Source organism: Salminus brasiliensis, chromosome 18 (assembly GCF_030463535.1).
Source record: "Salminus brasiliensis chromosome 18, fSalBra1.hap2, whole genome shotgun sequence".
Taxonomy (NCBI): domain Eukaryota; kingdom Metazoa; phylum Chordata; class Actinopteri; order Characiformes; family Bryconidae; genus Salminus; species Salminus brasiliensis.
This window is the reverse complement of record NC_132895.1, coordinates 17,614,221-17,633,772: the sequence shown is the minus strand read 5'-3', so window position 1 is coordinate 17,633,772 and position 19,552 is coordinate 17,614,221. Positions and strand designations below refer to the sequence as shown.

General features: G+C 41.0%; 1 protein-coding gene across 1 annotated transcript in view; it reads left to right on the top strand.

The window, feature by feature from the left end:
- ppp3ca (protein phosphatase 3, catalytic subunit, alpha isozyme) overlaps positions 1 to 19,552 on the top strand; it is a 54,176-nt gene that overhangs the window by 2,629 nt on the left and 31,995 nt on the right. Inside the window, exon 2 of the mRNA XM_072662639.1 lies at positions 14,291 to 14,491. Coding sequence (XP_072518740.1) covers positions 14,291 to 14,491 — 201 coding nt within the window. The remainder of the gene's footprint in view (positions 1 to 14,290; positions 14,492 to 19,552) is intronic.

The following is a 19,552-nucleotide window of genomic DNA, read 5'->3' as shown; positions in this document are numbered from 1 at the left end:
TAGCTCATCAACCATGGGAATGCACATTTGTAGATCAGAGCCATGTTCCTGGCTAACTTCTTCCCAAAGCCACCCCGAAACCCCACGGTTTCATAGAGCTTCCTGTTTATATAACAAGAGATCTTATCGTGACCAAAACACATCAATAAATAACCACGACTAAAACTCCAAAGATGGAGCCAGCTCAAGATTTATATTCAGTATACTGCAGCATACAGCCACTGGCAAAACATCATCTAAACAAACATCTTGTTATTGTGTGCTATACTACTGCAGAGCTGATGGAAGGCCCATTAGCTCTATTGTTGTTGACAATTGCTCGGGCACATATCGGCATGGATCCTACATTTGTGCTCTGGCTTGTGCCGATAATTGTTCATATAACACCATGCACCATTTCCAGGCTTATATACTCAAGATACTGGTCTTCTTTACACTGGAAAAAATATATTTACTCCAAAACACACAAGTAAATTTTTTTTAATAATTACTGGATACCATATGGACGTTAGCTCTCAATACAACATCGCAAACCTGCTGTAGAACTAAGCTTATCTGGGTCCAGAGCTTAATGTGGGTTCTTCTCATTTAGGTGGACTTTAGGTCACATTAACACTGTGTCAAATAATCATTTGGTTTCATTAGGGTAAGTATCTTATACAGTCCTTTAGCATCAATAGAAAACGTTCTAGTCTGGTGACTGTAGAACTAGTATGCTGTAGTGTTGATGCTACTTGGCCACTCCACACTTGGGGTCCCAAAGGGCTAATCTCTGACTGGCCTACTTTACTGAGTTCGATTCTAGGACATTAACTGTGTTAGTTCTGGTGGGGCCTGTGCCGCGTCGCTTCTGTTCTAGAGTTATTGTCAGGACACAAAAAGGAAGATACCCTCATAAGGCCACAGGTAGCCATAAGCGATATATATAGTCAAATCATACTATATATGGCCACCCTTGGCTCGGATGACGCTAGGTAGACACTATGGCATGGGCTGTATTAGGTGATGAAAGGTGTAACTGGTCCACAGTGGCACTTCACCTGCTCTGTACCACTTGCCGGAGTCGCCATTGCCCTATGGAATCAATGATCCATAGGGCACCACTGTTATGTCATTGGTTTGGCAATTAGTGGTTTCAGAGATGCTACCACCCTTGGCACACTGTCACAGTCTTACTAGAATATTATGACCACCAGTAACAACACATTTCCAAACCCACTCAGAGCCCATGCCCACCTGGAACCCACCTAGTCCTGGTTACACCCATATAAGTCCCACATAGGCATGTTGGCTGGGTAGAACCATTCTGCCCCAAAGGGGAAACGAGGCCTTGGTGCTTACAGGTCCAGTTACAGAGGGTTCAACAAGACAAGACCAGAGTCAGTAGTAGCAGTAACTGTTTTTCTTTCTGATGAAATGAATATGGTCATTATCAGCATGATTGATTGTTATCATGAATGCTAATTTGTCATTAAGACCTGCTCTGCAGGTTAGAGTCAGTCATCAACTCTTAAAGGAGCTACTGCTTAGCTGTGCTCCTAAAGCTAAGCAGTAGCGGTTTACAGTTTGACGCTTAAACAAGCAAAGCTTGCAGATGCAGATGCAGTGATTAAATGAGGGGCATTAACAGACATTTGTCACAGTAGGTCCTGTAGACCCTAGACAAAAATGATTAATTGCTTGTTTATGCCTATATGCAACACCATTAATCTGCTGCAAAGGCCATTGTATAACCATCTACTTAGGTAAAACACTATATTACTTGGCCATGCTGTAGTGGCAATGTTTTGATGCCTTGCTGAGGCTAGCACTTGGTTAAGGATGCATTTCCTCTTGAACGCTTTCAATATCACTTGCATTAAGGTGCAAATGATGGTCTTTCTCTTATGACGGCACAGTGTCTAATCCTCTGTGCCGAGATTGATCAAATGCAGGGCTTTTTATGATCGTGTTCTCTCTAATGGCCTAATGGGCTAGGCTTTGACTAGCCTTTCATGTATTGTATGTTTGTGCAGTGTGTTTAAACCATCTTAAGAGTAATACCATCCTTAATTAGCTGGGCAGAATAGCCACAGAACAGTAGGAGAGCCATGTCCACTTAGGGTCAGCTCTCTGGAGAATTTGCACAGAGGTGAATGGAGTGAAGAGGGGTGTAATAGCTGTCCGAAAGGCAAGGGGGGGGGGTGAACTGGGCGCTGGGGGAATCTGCATGCATGATACGTGCATGCTGGCTTTATTTAGCAGTGTGGGTGAATTATTTAAGCATTGGTTTGCAGCAGTGTTTTACTGCACACAGCTCTCTTACATAATGAAACTTCCCTGAGGTCTGTGAGATGGAGTGGAGTGGAGGGGAGGGGGTAGATAGAGAGAGATGGAGAAAGGGAGACAGAGCGAGAGAGAGAGAGAGAGAGAGAGAGAGAGAGAGAGAGAGAGAGAGAGAGAGAGAAATAGAGGGGGGAAAAACACCCTGCGAAAGAGGGAATGAGGAAAAAGGTGTGAGCTAAACATGAAAACCAAAGACTGCAAATACACAAGCTTAAAAAGACGGAGGAGCAAAAGGACAGCGAGCCAGAAGACCAGAAGAAGAAACACGAAGGAAGATGGCTAGGTGAAGGCAAGGAGAGATTTTGTAGACAGACAGAGAGGAGGAGGAGTGACAGAGAGGGAGAGGAAGAGAGAGAGAAGAATAAGAAGTGCAGACAGAGCAGAGGGAGCGAGTGATGGGAGAGAAATCAGCAGGCATGCATGAGAACACATTTGCACATTGCACACGCACATGACAGCGCTGTGGGTGAACGCTTCAACTGCTTCAGCCTCTGCCCTCACACTACCTGCACACACACACACACACACACTCAGTGTGTCTCTTTATATTTATGCATGTCATTGTACAGGAACGCTTAAAATGGCTGTGATGCATTTCTTCTAGCATGTAGTTAGTGTGTCCAGAATTTTGATGGATGCCCACACATGCTGTTTTTATACAGCATCAGGACATGAGGTTTATATGTGTACTGCAGTAAAGGCCTGCCCAAAGCATCTCAAGGGAGGATTTGGTGATATTCATGGGTTCCAGATTTTAGGCAGTAATTGACACCAAAGGATTTGCTTTCAACTATTAAACTATTAAACGCTGTCATGCAAAAACCTTGTATCCCCAAAATGGCAACTTTAGAAGAGAAGGAAACACCTTCTTAACCTTCAGTGAAAGTCATTATAACAAGACTTTATTTCAATTCATTTTGGAGCATTTCTATTGGTCCATTCATCATGATTTACATAAGCATTTTACACAATATAAACTGCCAAGTCACATTATGCCAAAATGGAAAAATATGCAAAATAGATATGCAAGTTTTTTGCAGGTCAGCAACAACAATTATGTTAGTCCAATAACTGTTTAGCCTTTGAATGACTATGGAAAAATCACTGTAACTGTAATTCCTTAACCTCTTTGAATTTAAGCTAAAAATCTACACTTCAGTTATATCTTGATTTTTTTTATTTCACATTCAGTAGTACAGAGTACAGAGGCAAAAAAAGAAATCACCGTCCAAATACTTACAGACCTGGCTGTATACAGCCTAACAGTTCTGTTTTTTCAGCCTATTAGTTAAAAACAAAGTATAACTGAGCTGTTGTTGTCCTAAACATGTCAACAGGTTGACTGTGCTGCATTAAGGATGGTGTGCAGTTACTGCACCCAGAAATTTGGGAGAGTGACTAAGGTTCTTGAGGCTTTAATCTTCAGCCACCAAATCTCCTCCCCAGCACAGCAGGCTCCATGTCCCTGCACACTATCCCAGAAGCACACCTCCATGCATCTGATGACCCAGGTTGTCCTCCTGCCCACAGCACCAGCAAATAGAGCCAGGCGAGCGACAGTGGCTCCAGCCCCTCTCAGCTCTGCCGTCTCCAGCATATTGGCTTTTCATGCATGGATTGAGCTCAGGCCTGCAAGCTGCTACACAGACACAGTTCTTGCTGTATACTTAAAGTGAGGCTGCAGCTAAACAGTGCTAGTGTGATTAACCCCTTAAACTTTAAGAACCTGTTGTCAGGTGTTACGCTCATAAGTACATACACTTTATGTCCAGATTTTTGTGGACACCCCTTCTAATGACTGCATTCATCTACTTTAAGCTGCATTCATTGCTGACACAGATGTGCAAATCCACACATACAGACAGTATGTCCCTGTGTAGAAGTATTGCCAAAAGAACAGGAGGGATATAAAGCCCCCAGCATTGAGCTGTGGAGTAGTGGAACTGTGTTCTCTGGTATGATGGCGCTCCTCTATGCAATACTTTGGGGATAAGTTGGGGAGTTGGGGATGAGGTTGGGTGGTGATCATCCAACATCCTGGCCTCACCATCCTGCTCTTGTCGCTGAAAGCAATCAAATCCTCGCAGCAGTTTTCCAAGAAATGTAGTAAAAAGTCCAGTAAAAGCAGGATAAGGCATTTTTTTATACCCTTGATATCGGAAGCAGGTGTCCCTATGCTTTTGTCCATATAGCGTATGCTAGACAGCAAGATTAGCTTTCCTTGCTGCTTGCATTAGCACTGTTTGGTTGAACCCTCCCTGAAGTCCTGTGCGCTCCGGGATGTGCGTGAGCATGTATAGGAGTGATTTTTGGGTCACGGTTCCCTCTAATCAACTCCTATTTATCCTTCCAGAGGCACTCAAGCATGTCTCCCCCCTTTTCCTAATGCGAGCGCACAACAACAGAAATTCACAACAATAGCGAAAGCAGCAGAATGCATTAGTTTCAAGCAAACATTGTTTTTTCTGCTCTTATTCCCAGCTGTACACGATCAGGTCATGCATGGTTGATGCAGCCAGAGCTAATGTGTTCGACACTGAGGAGCTAGTTATGCAACCCGGTTTGCTCAGTTATTTATAATGTTCTGTCACTGTGTCCACTTTCCTCTGTTTTCGGAGCATGCTCTATCCATCACCCGGATGCCGTGGCCTGCGCAGAGTGCGTAGTTTGAAAATGAAACATGCAAACGGTGGCCCTGATGAAAAAGTTTACCTGTGCCTGGGGGCTGGAGGTTTCTGTAGAGATGATTGGACCCCTCTGCATTGCGGTTTCACCCAAGAAACCTGGACAGTAGCTGATGAAATATCTTACTGCTGTCACAGAGCGGCAAAAAAATGTGAGTAGGTACATTTTCAGCCTCTTCTGTTCACTAGTGTACCAGCAGCCGGTGTGCGTCCTGGTCTTGGCGGAAATGCATCTGGAAGCCTTTTGGCACATCATAAAATAGCTGCTATAACCATTTACAACCAGCAACCAGAAAAAGCACTATGGGCGAGGTCCCTGTTAATTCCATTCTGCTCTACTCTGTAGACTTTAATTCTGTATTAATAGAGTGAGGGCTTTACTGCGTGATACGGTGTGTGCTGGGGTTTTATGTGAGCTCGGCCGTATATGTATCCAGGATAACCAAGATTAATGAGGTAATCTCTCTATTCACTCTGGTAATGGTATTGTTCTTGGTATGTGCAAACACATATCTGTAGATCTTTCAGTTCTGGCTATCCCATACATTTCTGTAGTATTGCAGAACTGCATTATGTTTTTTGGGGGGGGTGAGGGGAGGGGGTTGCATAGGTGTTATTTGCCAGCATTGTACATCAAAATCAATCCATGCCAAAGCTTACAGACATACAGAATCATTAACCACACAAGCCAAGATTTTTTATATTTACCATTGAACTTAACTGTACCTAACACTAGCCAGACATATTTGGTCGTAGACAGTGGATGCATATTGCCACTCCAGAGGTTACTTGTGCCATTGGCTGTCCAGTACAGTGACACTTCAACATGTTCCGTCATTGGCTCATTATACCACAGGCGTTTATGTTGTCTGTCACATCCAGGACGAATGAAGCAAATATGAAAGGTTTCCATGTTTACCAGGTTCACCTACACTCTAAAAAATAAAGGTGCTACAAAGTGGCTTTCAGCAGTGCCACAGAAAAGCCAAAATAAAGAACCAGGATTGCAATAGAATCCCGTGATGTGTGATGGTGAAGAACCTTTAAATTGGCAAAGAATCTTCACATCAAGTGATGGTTCTTTAAACCCTACACTCTCACATTTCTATTACAATCATGTTTTTTATGGAACCAAACATAGTTCTTCTTTGGCTTCGCACCTTTATTTTTAAGAGTGTAGCTGAGATGACAGTGTTTAATGACGTGTTCCTGGTCAGTGGATGATGATTCTCTTCCCCTGGAATGTAATACGGACCTGTGTATTTTCACATTCAGTAAACATACTGTTTCATTTGGCCTATAAATGGTCACAAGCACAGCCTTTACCGTTATTCTGGAAGGGATGTGCCATCTGTAGTGTACATTCAGCACTGTTATGCCTGATACCATCAAATCTTGGCATTGCATGTCAGTGATTTTCTCTTTTAATCGGCAAAATGCTCAGTAGACTACTCCATTACAATTTTAATCAATAGTGACAGCCCTAATAGGGTTCTAGATAAGCACACAATGGACCGGTAATGGAGTCAAACATAACCAGAGTCTAAACAACAGCAACAAGCAGAATATATACAAGGCTTAATTACCAAAAGGACAGACACATTGTTTTATATAAAGGTGAACACGTTGGGTTTGTGGCATATTGCATAGTCCACTTTTCCAAAGCAGTCCTGATGTTGACAGCTATAGAGGATGCTGGACAGGCTAACCAGTCATATACTTAACAAATGCTAATGTAGTTGATCTTGTGCTTAGTTTGTGGAAATTCTTACATCAAGCTGCTCTGACTAATTTCTGCTGGTTAGTTCAAGTGGAATGGTGGGGTTTCTCGGCAGGGGGCTTTCAATAGATGTGGTCTTAAAGGGTTTGCAGGCTGTGCTTGAGCCTGAATACAAGCAAACCTGCATGTTCGAGATTTACTCCCAAATCACAATGTATACTGTGTCAGTACTGGCCACCCTCCAGTAGTCAGTGGCTGTTGCTCGGCAACATGCACCACAGTCCAACAGCTCAGCGCCAGCGAGGAGCCAAGCTGCTGTTGCCCCAGTGTAGGGTGCTCTCAGCCATGACTGCTCTCTCTGATGCAGCCTGCTCATTCTCTTCATATTCTATGTCTCAATTTCTCTGTTGCCTCGTCTCCATCTGCTGTTCTGATGCCTCTTCTGTATAGTCATATTGTACTTTCATCTGTATCTTTCTTCTAAAACTCTGAATCAGGCAAAATGTGTTAGCACATACAAGGAGTGTACCTTCTTGTACACCGTAGCTGACCATTCATTCTGTCCAATTCCATTCATTCTGTATTCTTACACACATATACACTGTCTTACATACAGACAGACACATAGTAGGCAATTACTGCCTTCTGTTCTTTCATGCCTTCTTCTCTTTTTAATTAAAGGTTAATGTAATGTGATTTATGTCAGTAATTTTGGATCAATTTTGCTCCATTTATCAAGACATTGTGACACAATGGGACATATTTCTAAAGCACACTGCCAGATTTACTGTCACTTTAAAGGCACACAGTATCAGAATGACACATTTTTTCTGATTCATAACCTTCATGTTTTACCATTTGCAACACTGCCATCCCTCATTAGCATGTGCTGTTACCTATTCGTAATATTCATAATACAACACCTTCACGCAAAAAATGTAATCAGTAATTTTATTGCACAAAGCACATAATCCTTTCATGTTTTCTAACATGTTTGGTTGCACAGGTCTTTACACACTTAGCTTATTAACCCATCTAATTAAAAGACGAATATCGATGTGTTTGGGTTGAGTATCATGACAAACATCACAACTGCAGTTTAGATGACCTTTCAGATTTCTGTTTTTTTTTTCCTTTTAAACAACCAGGCAGTTATGCATAGGAATAGCATATTAACCCGTTGGTTATGATCGACTGCTAACGAGAATGTGTAAAAATGCTGCATTAAAAAAAACAAGAAATGGCGTGCTGATCACTGCCAAAATGCAACAGAACTGTATTTGTTGCAGTGTGCAGTGTGATGAAACTGTACTTTCAAAATATTAATAACATTAATGAAGTCTTTAGCTCTGCCACCCTTGACGCAACCACATCTGCCATACTTACATACATCTAAAGAGATCTCATTGACTAATGCAGTTCCATTTAAAAGGCCTTCATTCATGCATTAATTAAATAGCTTAAAGCAAGATTAATTCAAGATTTTGTAAAAAATGTTTTTAATAACAGTAATAAGCAATGATGCCTGCTGTTGAGTGTTGTCACAAAGACAAACTTTTTAATTCCATGCCAGTTCTATATTTTTGAATGTCCACATTAGACAAATGTATGAATGTACATTTGCATGTTCTCTTTGCATCCAATACAAAAATACTAGTAATAAACATTTATTGTAATAACTATTGATTTAAAAAAAATACTTTACTCTGGTCACTCTGGAGTTTAGTGTGTTTTCTCTGTGTCTGCATGGGTTTTCCTCTGGGTCCTCTGGTTTCCTCCCACCTCTCAAAAATACACGGTACATGGTACATGGTGGATAAACTGGCAGTTCTAAATTGCCTTTAGATGTGAGTGTGTAAATGACTGGGGGTGTGTCCAGATTGCGTTCCACACACTAATACAACAATGTATATAATGTATATACAGTATGTAATAATACAACTCTTAATAGTTGGTTTGACAGATTAGTACACAAAATATTAGCACACTAACCTGGTTTGTACTAACAAGAAGTGATTAAACATCACTATGCTGTTCTTCTGTCTCAGTCTCTGCTGTACTTGCATTATTGTCCAACATTATTTGAAATATTTCCAGATGTGAGCAGCTTGTCCGCTTCTGTTTTACATAGCATTGTGGGGCAATAGTGTCCATACTTAAGCAACTTCAGCCATTTCATCTATACCACATACTACACACACAAAAACTAGGTAGACTAATTATTGCGCAGACCCACTACCCTGTGATGAACTGGCACCCTGTCCAGAAGATATTCCTGCCTTGTGCCCAACAACCCTGACCTGGAAGAAGATGGGTGGAGCTTTAGTGTCTTGCCTCTTACCGCCCATTCAAATATCCTCAGATGTACAGAATGCTGGACAGTGGTTGATACTAGTATCCAGGCTCCATCCATCATTATCTACCACAGTACTGTACCCCCCCCCCCAACCCAATTCTACACAATTGTTCACACCCCAGTCACCCAATTGAGAACTTTAGAAGGCAGTAATTGGTTAGATCCGGTGAGGTGGATTAGAGTGGGATTCAAAGCCTGCAGGAATATTGTTCTCCAGGAGCAGGTTGAAGACTTCTGATGCACTGTATGTCCAAATGTTTCTAATGAATGCATTCAGCTACACACAGTTTGTCTAGTCCCTGCAGAGAAGTAAGGCCAATAGAATAGGACTGTGGAGCAGTCTAGTTGAAAGCCTTCCCAAACAGTTATTGCAACCAAATCAAGATAAACTCTTTTTAATGCCTTTGATTCTGGAAGAAACGAGAAACGAGCAGGTGCCCCAATACTTTTGTCCATATAGCATATCTGTATGAGCGTGCTTCTGGCCTCTGGCACATGTGAAGCTGGAGTGGACAGAGACAGGTAGGGACATCATGTGCTTATGCAATGTGAAATGAGATGCTGAGTTAAACTGCTGCTTCTACTCAGATGTCTGTCTGTCTGTCTGTCTGTCTCTCTTTCTCTCTCTCTCTCTTTGTGTTTGCACTGTGACGTCTGTTGGTAGACCCTTACACTGAGTCACAAAAGCATCAAACGAACCACTGAAATGGTTACAGTGTCTCTTTGTCTCCCAGATTTGCTACAAGTCCCTTTTTCTACCAAGCACTGGAGATTTCATTTGCCCTGCTAAAGTCTGTCCCACAGTGTTCATCTTGGAGAGACGTGTGTATCTACACACACACACACACACACACACACACACAGGTCTTCTGAGGTGCACTACACTTTTAAAAGTAACAGTGTCAAATAGGGTTCTTTGGGGTGATGCCACAGAAAAAGCACTCTTAGCACAAATCAATTGAACTCTACAGGGAACCAGAAGTGGTTCTTTTATGGCATTTCAATTACAGTTCTTTATTCCTTTATTTTGAAAGAATCTATATCATGGCAAAACTAATTCTCCTTGATTTTTGTTTTGAATAAAAAAATCATTTAGCACCAAGCTAAATTAAGGAACCAATGAATTTATCAGCAAAACATAGGTTTTTAATCCATTGTGTTTCTGATGTCATAAAAAGAAATGCTTTTACATCCAGCTGCTTTTGTTTCAGAGGTGCAGCCATTCAAAACAGTGGTCATTTATATAGACTAATCAACCAAGTGAAAGTCATTGGTTATCTTCATGAACAGTGGCATCTGTAAAGGGGTGGATATATTAGGTAGCATGTGAATGGTCAGTTCTTGAAGGTGATAAGCAGTAAAAATGGCCAAGTGCATGGATACAAGCTAATTTGCGAGGGTCAAATTATGATGACAAGACAAGTGTAGAGTGGTCCCAGTACACAGTGGTCAGTACCTATCAGTACAGACAGACACCACCAGATACCTTCAGAGGTCTTGTGAAGTCTATGCCTCAAGTGTTTAGATCTGCTGTGGCTGCACAAGGGGCACCTACAAGGGAGGGGGGGTGTTAATGTTATGGCTGATTGGTGTATATTAGTTTTAAAGGCACAGTAACAAAAGAAGAACAACCTGTAATTACAAGTGGTTGCAAAATATATACACATATGAAGACACATGTGTCCTCTGCACACATATACACACACACACAGGTTTAGTGACTATGCTGAGTGGCCTGGGTCCTTACCCCAGATAAAGTCCCATGCTAGGCCTGGGCTCATTATGTCAGCAGCAGGAACATGAGATTTCTCCCTTTTCCCCCTCAAGTCAAACATGAATTATTTAGCTCTGTGGTGATCACGTTGAGTCTCTGCTCCCACATCCCCCTTCCTGTCTCCCTATACTGCACATCTCTCATTCACACCACACGTTCTGCTGTCTCAATGTAAACCCCTCAAGTAAGCCTGCGTTGTTGGATTACAGTAAGATTGCGTGCTGCTTTGAGGTTTTAGGAAGAGATCACAGCACAGTGTGTGTGTAGTGTGTTGGAGATATGCAGAGGTGCTTTCTTTTACATGTACTGCTGTGAGGAAGGCTTCTGCAACCACCAATTAGGCAATCACTCTCTTTTTTTCTCTTACTCCCTCTTGCCCTCCCTCACAACAGCGGTCCCATATATTTTTTACAGTGAGCATAACCTCAATCCGTGTCTTTATAGCCTGAATTCTTCAATATCCAGTATTTTAAATTTAATTAAAAATGAGCATTAGGACTACATTCATCTGCGGTAGAAAAAATAGCCCAGTAGCCCAGAGTCAAAAACTGTAAAAACAAACAAACAAACAGTACAAAGTACCAAAAAGTACACAAAAAACAGTAGCCCAGCAGCACCTGACTGACCAGGCTATTCTTTTGGAGTACAGTAGGTCATCAGGTAATGCTTTGAAAGGTCATTTAACTCTAATAATCTGTCCAGTGCTGATGCCAGACATCTCAACTCTCCTGTGACTTGTGGGATTTTTCCCAAGACTAATATACAGTATCCCAGAAATCGGGACATTGTATATCAGGCTCACTTATGCACCTTTTGGGAGAAATTGAGTGAGACAGAGCGAGTGATTGACAGACATAGCGAAAGTGTGACACAGAGAGACTTCTGATTGGCCTCTCAGTAGATCTATCACTGAGCTCTGTGGACGGGATTTACATCCTGATTGGTCTGTCTTTGTGCTCTGTAGACCTATCAGTGAGCTATGTGGGCCAGATTTACACTCAACCTCTCTCTTTCCTAGTGTATCAGTTCAGTTTAGTTCTGCAGCTCCATGGCAGACAATTTAAAAACAGGGAATATATCATATATAATGGTGGGCAAATGACTGTAAGACATGTTGAGCTAAGTTTACAGGTCCCATTCTTTCATCTGTATAACTATATATGGTATATAGTATAATTATACATAGTAGCTGCTAGCTGTGGTGCTGAACTGATATCCTTTATGATTAGGCCAAATTCCCTTTGGACTTGTTTTACAGAATAAACAAAAGCACTGTTGTCTTTTTTAACATACTTAATGAAAGTTTAATTTATTTAAACAATTGTTAGACATGGAGGTAATATGACTAAACAGATAAAACTCAAGAAACCACCAGAAGCCAGAGGCCACCAGAAAGAAGGTTGTAGATTCAAGTCTGAGGAGTGATTTAGGCTTTCATTGAGTGTCCTTGTGTTTTCTGAATCCTTACTGTAGTTCTACATAGCTATAATAATTAAACCAGACTTGTGCATGTACACCGTTAATACTAGCATGATGAACTATAGGTTAAGGCTAACTGTATGTTAAGCAGGGACTGTTTCTAGCTAATACTAAAGTTCAGCCTTACGGTTGTCAAACCATAAAACCATAAAACGTATCTACTGTACTAACCACACTTGTCCCTGCTGCAAAGTAGCAGTGCTATTGCATTTAGTTCGATTAACACATTTTCTTCACAGTTTTATTCATTTCAGATGTGTTCATTCAGATGAATGCTGACTGCATCATCCTTCTCTGAGATGTTTTGTCTGTCGTCATTGATCCTGTAACCATACTCTGCAATTATTGCCTTACAGTGTGGCTAATCTTCACCGGCACATGCACATAAATAATTCACCATGCCAATGTTTTGTTGGAGCTCTCACATTAGAGAGTGAGTCATCACAGAGAGAAACCATCTTTGCCCCATTTTTAGGCATTGTTCTGCCTATCTGATAGATTAGGAACTGAATTCATGCTCGACTGAGGATCAGCGTATAGTTTACTACAGCTTTATCAATTATTCATGTAGTAGCAGGGAGCTATTTGTAAGCGTTCATAAGCAGATGTGGTTCTGAAGTGTCATTCATTCTGTTTAGTGAAGCACTGCTATTGTTTTCGTGCTAAAAGGCCATTTTTGCCTTGTTCATTTATGTCAATGAATAAATGACGATACTAATGAAGCCTGCATAATTCAAGCACTCCAGTTGTTAAGGATTTATTTTAGGCTGGCTATGAGCCAAAGCAGTCTTTTAGCTATATGCTGTAGAGTTAGGTTATGTTGAGAAGATTGCCTGTAAAGTAGGTTTGTTTAAAGTTCATGTGTACAGGGCAGTTGCCGGACCCCCAAACAACATGGAGCCCCGAGTAGCACAGATATTAGTAGTTCCGATATTTTCCTTCACATGAAAATAATAAGTCTTAATTTTTTCTCTGTTCTTGCATACAAAGGATTATGGTCAGGTACATAGGATGTCACTTTGGGCCCCCTAGGTTATTTGCTTTCCCATGTTGTAAATACTGCATCTTCCATGTTCCAACATGTTTCACTGGCTGTGCTGGCATACATATTTATAAGCAACAGAGTAGGCCAATTGACATTGAAGAATATATATATAGCTCACAACTGTGACACAACAGTGGCCTTTGTTGCTTGTTGAAGTTGAAGAGATCTGTATTATGCACAGTGTTAAGGCCTAGGACCTGATGTAGCACTACTGGCTCTCCACATACACCTGCTATGTGTATCACATAACAGGCTCTTTCATATAAGGTGGACTCATTAGTGACTTCCCCACTAGGATCATTTTGGCCCCGCAGGCCCAGAGCGTTTAAGCTCATTGCTCTTTAGTCTCTCATGAGGGACGACGGTGTCAGGAGCTGTTGGTTCTTCGTTATGGCAAAGAAATTGGCTTTTCCTGGCTCTCATCCATGGTTTTATTTCATCACTGAATAAGTTTTGAGCTAGAGAGAGAGAGAGAGATAGTTATTAGATTAGATTTTTTTTTAAGTATAAAGAATCTGAAAAACATTACCTCCACCAAACCGAAGGGATTTTGTTACTGTATCTCTGTTTTTCCACCTTATTATTTAAGCTGCAGGTGTGGTAGTAAGCTTGTATTATTGAAGTGCAGAGGCATCTTCAGTGATATGGCTGAACATGTCAATGTAAAAACTTTCTATAAAGTAGCTTTTAGTGGCATTAAAGTCTTTATACACCTGATTCTGACTCAGTGTCTCGATTTACTTTTGGTATCATATGCCTTCCCCAATATTAGAGTGATTGGGGGAATGTGCCAAAGCTCATTTGCCATTTGTTTATTCTTAAAGCTTGTTTTTTTATCCACCATCACTGGGCACTTTCTCTGTTCCGTGTAATGAATAACATCCCATCTCCTTTTTGCGTTCCTCAGCCGTACCCTTCCCTCTGAGCCACCGCCTCACCATGAAGGAGGTGTTTGACTGCGAGGGCAAGCCGCGGGTGGACCTGCTCAAAGCCCACCTAACCAAAGAGGGCCGGGTGGAGGAGGCAGTGGCCCTGCGCATTGTCAACGAAGGCGCTGCCATCTTACGCCAGGAGAAGACCATGCTGGACATCGAGGCACCTGTCACGGGTAAGCAAACTCAGGTCCTTTCTCGTCTGCTGCTGTATCCGAAATGTCTCCAGTAGCATTCAGAGTTGTGCTCAGATTGGAGACTCAGATTATGAGCAATGCTCTGGTTGGCTAATCCTAAGAGATAGTCTGGCTGGCTATCCTGAGGGACTTTCTTCAACTTCTAAGTGTCGGTTTGAGGTAGTGTGTAGTGTGATGCTTTCATGTTGATGCTGTCATGCTGTCAGGTTTCTCTAGTGGTTGAAAGTGAGCAGGCTATCACTTGCTATCAGTGCTTAGAGCACCTGTAGTAGCAATTGACACATAGACCTGCTCTGAGAAATCAGCACATCACTGGAAGAAGCTGTTCAGTTTTTGGTGATGTTTGGTTAGAACCATAAATGGGAGCAACCCTCCAACACGAAAATGAGTGTATGTGCAAGGAAGTGGAGTTTGTGTGTTAATAAAGATCTCTGTAAGGTCATAAAAAATAATACAATTATCTGCACCAAATTCAGTGTGAAATAAAAAACGACAAGGCAAGCGCAAGCAAAAAGTCATGTAAGGTGAAAAGAGAATCTATTGATTACATTTCTTAGGAATGATACTAGAGACGGCATACTGAAATTGATGGCTATGGGAATTGGGCTGATATCAGCCGAAAATGCTGGATCGGATATCAAAATAACAAATTACAGGGCCATCCTTTAAGAAACACTCACACTGTGTGATATGTTTATAGCTGTGTGTTTGGTCCTGTGGAATAGTCAAGTGATTTGCGTAGTTTATTAATGTTAGATGCGTGTGCACTGTGGAAAAAGTGGAAATCATGAAATCAGTATTGATACCAGAATCTGTATTAAAACGCCAAGGCACATGTGCTCTAAATATCACTAATCATTCTGCTGCATCATTTTCATATTCAAGCAGCATTAGGTTTCTGGGTTCCTGGGCTCCCCCTACAGCTGTGGAGTGTAACCACTGCAGTAAATACAAATGAAGCGTACATTTGTTGACCAGCATTTGTTGAGAAATACAGCACTGGCATCTGAAGTGAAAGAAGCATGACAACTGTTAAGGTAGTGTAACATTGCACACAAATATGGTTATGCAGCGTTATGCAGTTATTGCCTTTTGCACATTTAACCAATGTTACACAGTGCAGTAGTCATGTGCTGAGCTCAGAGAGGTAATGATAGGGACGCAAGTCAGTGGATCATCAAAATAAATTTGAAGCTGTTTTTATTGCCTGATTATCTAATCATTTGATTAATTATGCTAACCACTATCATTTTCTACAGCCTTATTAATGAGTCATATTATTTCACAAACAAGCAAATAAATATGAAAGATAATGGTAAATGCGTTCATTGAGGTGTGTTCTTTTAAAAAGAAATTAACAATGTTCTAACATACAACATGCTTCTATACCACTTTTAGAGGACAGTACAGAACAATGTTTGCTAGGATGCTGACTCTTTAGTATGATTATAGAACCTGAGCTTTTTGCTTCTGTTTTTACACTCTAAACAGAAAAGGACGTTTTCTTGACTGCATTTGATGATACTGCTGAACTGCAGACACTGTGGGATTGTTCACACAAAAAAGTGTAGTATATCATTTACAGTTAGGTGTCAGCTACTAAACGAAGATAGATAAAAAGTCATATACTTACATAGCTAATCAGCTAATTAGGTCACTTTTAGGCTTGTTTTTTTTAATGGTTACATAAGATTACACATTTAAGGCAACTAATCCATCAATTACAATTATTTATATGACAATTTAGGGTCAGGTAAATGTTCAGGTATGTAATTCTGTATCTTGCAAGTAAGCATGAAAATCAGTAAGGTTCTCAATTTCCTCACGTTCTTCAGTTTACTCCACTAAAACACTTCATTCAACTCATTAGATAAAGAACTATTCCTCCCTGATTTCAGTTAAGTATATTAGAGTAGAAAAAACACATGTCCAGTGCACTGGGTAACCAGAACTGAGTACCACTGGCCTACTTAATACACAAGCCTCTGTGTTAATGAATTGAATGTGTATATTTGTGTATATCTCTTCTCCCATAGAAGGTCTTTTACTCTAAGTGTCATTCTATAAAACACATTGCAAGCAGCACTTCACTGTACAATTTGTACATGTCCTGCTCATCTCGCAGTATGTTAACTGTATTAATGTCAAAACTGGCTTTGGCACAATGCAGCACATGGGAGTACTGAGCACTAAAGCAGAGAGAAATAGGCTGACAGAAAGTGTGCCCAATTCTGACCTGAAATGCAAAAATAAACTCCAAAGCACCTGACAAAGTTTTTTTTTTTTAAAAAGAGAGAGAGAGAGAGAGAGAGAGAGAGAAAGAAGGGGGGGGGGGATGAGAACAAAAGGCAGTAAAGCAAATGAGCTTCACAAGAGCCTTTTCATGCAGTTTGAAAGTAGCTGTCACTTTGAAGCCTCATCACTGGATTCAGGGTGATTCTCAGGCATATTTGTTTCCTCTGTGTCTCTCTGCTGTGCACTCATCATATTAGAATGAGGGGTGCGGTGGGGGGCTCAAGTGAAAAGCCTCTCTCTCTAAGTGTCACATACATACAGTCCGTATCCCTGGCAGAGCTTTTTTTCGGTAAAAAAAGGGAACCTGCGGGTGAAATGTCAGCACACTCATCTCTCTTCTCAGTTTCTTCATTCGTAGCTGGTGAATGCCGTAGCATGGCGTAAATGATATCCACTCTCAGTCTCAGGAGGATGTCACAGGATCTGCCTGTGAGTGATTTCTGCTGTCTCATCTCTGCACAGACAACTGCCGCTCTTAAAGCTGTGGTTCAGTCAGAAATCCAAACGACACCGTTTACAAGTTTCCCATTACCCCATACAGCAAAGGCATGATTCTAAGGCTAATGTAGCTGACAAGTAAAGAGAGCTGATGTCCAACAATTGCTACGTAATCCCAAATAGACATGCTTTGCTTGTGTGGTTTGTGACACTGAATGACATTGTGTTTTTTGTAAGAACATAAATGGACAAAAATTTGCTTTTAAGATCCTGCTGTAGGCCACTAGCCCTGCTTTCTCTAGTTTGTCTAGATTATTCGAGTGTGGTGAGTGTGTGCTTTAATCATGGTAGTTGGTGAGGTATAAACCTCCATAGACCATAGTGTCACTCCGTAATCAACATCATTCCCACATCAGCTAGATTTCTGTCAATGGTAAAAAATATTGTTTTGAACCTGATACCTGTTGAGCAGTATGATTCCCAAATATTGTTTCCCGTATGTCACTGGATGCTCTGAATTATGAGGTAGGTTATGAGGCGAAATACAAGTTTTGCTGCATGCAAGCTAACATAGCTACACACTGAACTGGCATTAGACTGTTAACTTCACCAAACCCCAACCCCTGTTAACTTCACCAAACCCCAGCCAAACCTGCAAGCTTTATCATATATGATGGTTGAGATTCTTAGGCAGTAACAGAGCACAGTTTGAGTGGCTGGCTTTTTTAGTTTAATGGTAGACATACCTTTCTGGAGTGGTAGCTCGCTGTTAGCATACATAGTTTTAACAACCTTGTAATTCAGAGGATCCATTGTCATTACTACAGGACAAAGGACATGTCAGGTTTAGAATATTTTTTGTTTACTACAAGCAGTGGTAGCAGTAATTTTCAAATATTCCTTTTAATTTTTTCACGGACAGTTTAAACTTAGTTGCAAGTATGGCCATTATGCCAAGTACAGAACGGTGCACAACTTTTGAGGTCTGTTACTTACTAACTCAAGTGCTCAAAACTAAAGCGATTGATTTTTGACTGAAGCGTTGCTCTAAGAATCAAGCCATTATTGTGTGGTAAAGTGACGCAATACGACTACAGCAAAGTGCTTGTGTACAGATTTATGGCCTTGCTAAAGGGGATTTCCACTGGTGCTTTTTATGTAGGTTGAAAAAATGTGAGGTACACGACACTGCCTTTCTTCATGGGTGTCCACACTGTCTTTTAAATGTTTCTTCTGTATGTGACTCTCCTTTGCCAAGCAACAGTAGCGTCATAACTAGTGATCAGATGTGCAAGCTAGCTATTGGCTTGATATACAGTCAGAAAGCTCTGACACCTCTCGTACTATCATCTACCATCATTACTAGCAAGCATGTTATTGCTAGGAGGAACACACTAAATTAAAGGTAGGTTGTCATTTTAATCCCAGAAATTACACAGTTCAGGGTGATCAGCAACAGCAACCCTTTATCCCAACTGAAGGCCCGTCTCCCTTTTGATCTAATTGCTCAGCTCAGCAAAATGCTCTAGAGTGCTTGATCTCTTTAGCTGCTTTCCAAAGCCTAGGTATGGTCCTTGGTCGGACTGTCCAATGAAGACTCCTTCTTAGTAGCCTATTGGTAACACAGATGGAACAGTCTGACGAGGTAGTGTGGTGAAGTCAACAGAAATGTCCTACCTCTTGCAACTGCAAAGCGAAGTTGCATTCTGGAACATTTGTAGGCTGTATACAAAGGGCCTTTTTAACTTTGGAACAGTCTTCTATAAACTCTTTTTCAACTCAGGGTTCCAGAATAGCTACGCATGGCGGACAAAGTGTAACATAAACATCGCACATAAACAGCAGGGAAAAGAACTGTCCTTTAGGATATGGGAGAAAATGGATAAATATTATCTATATTATATAATACTTAAATAGATATATGGCGAGTTAAGGGTAAAGCACTCACTTGTAATTTTATTTATTTATGTATTTATGTATTTTCTCTAGAGTATCTGTGAGGAACATGACTGTTAATTTGCAGTCTTTTTTATATCCTTATTCCCTTCGGTGTGTTTTATATTTGTGTGTGCATGTAGTTGTACAAAGTGAATGTTAAATACTGTGCAATAAAAGGGCAATAAAACATAAGCCAGGAAAATAAAATAAGCACACCCGCAACACTGCACGCTAATCAAGCTGTCGACAATCACCTCAGCAGTGAAGCAGTGGGTTTCTCAATCTTAGACAATGGGATATCAGCTGTAACCCACATGTAACCCCGCAGCTGTGTTTCTGAAAGCAGCCAAGCAGCGCCACTCGGTTTAG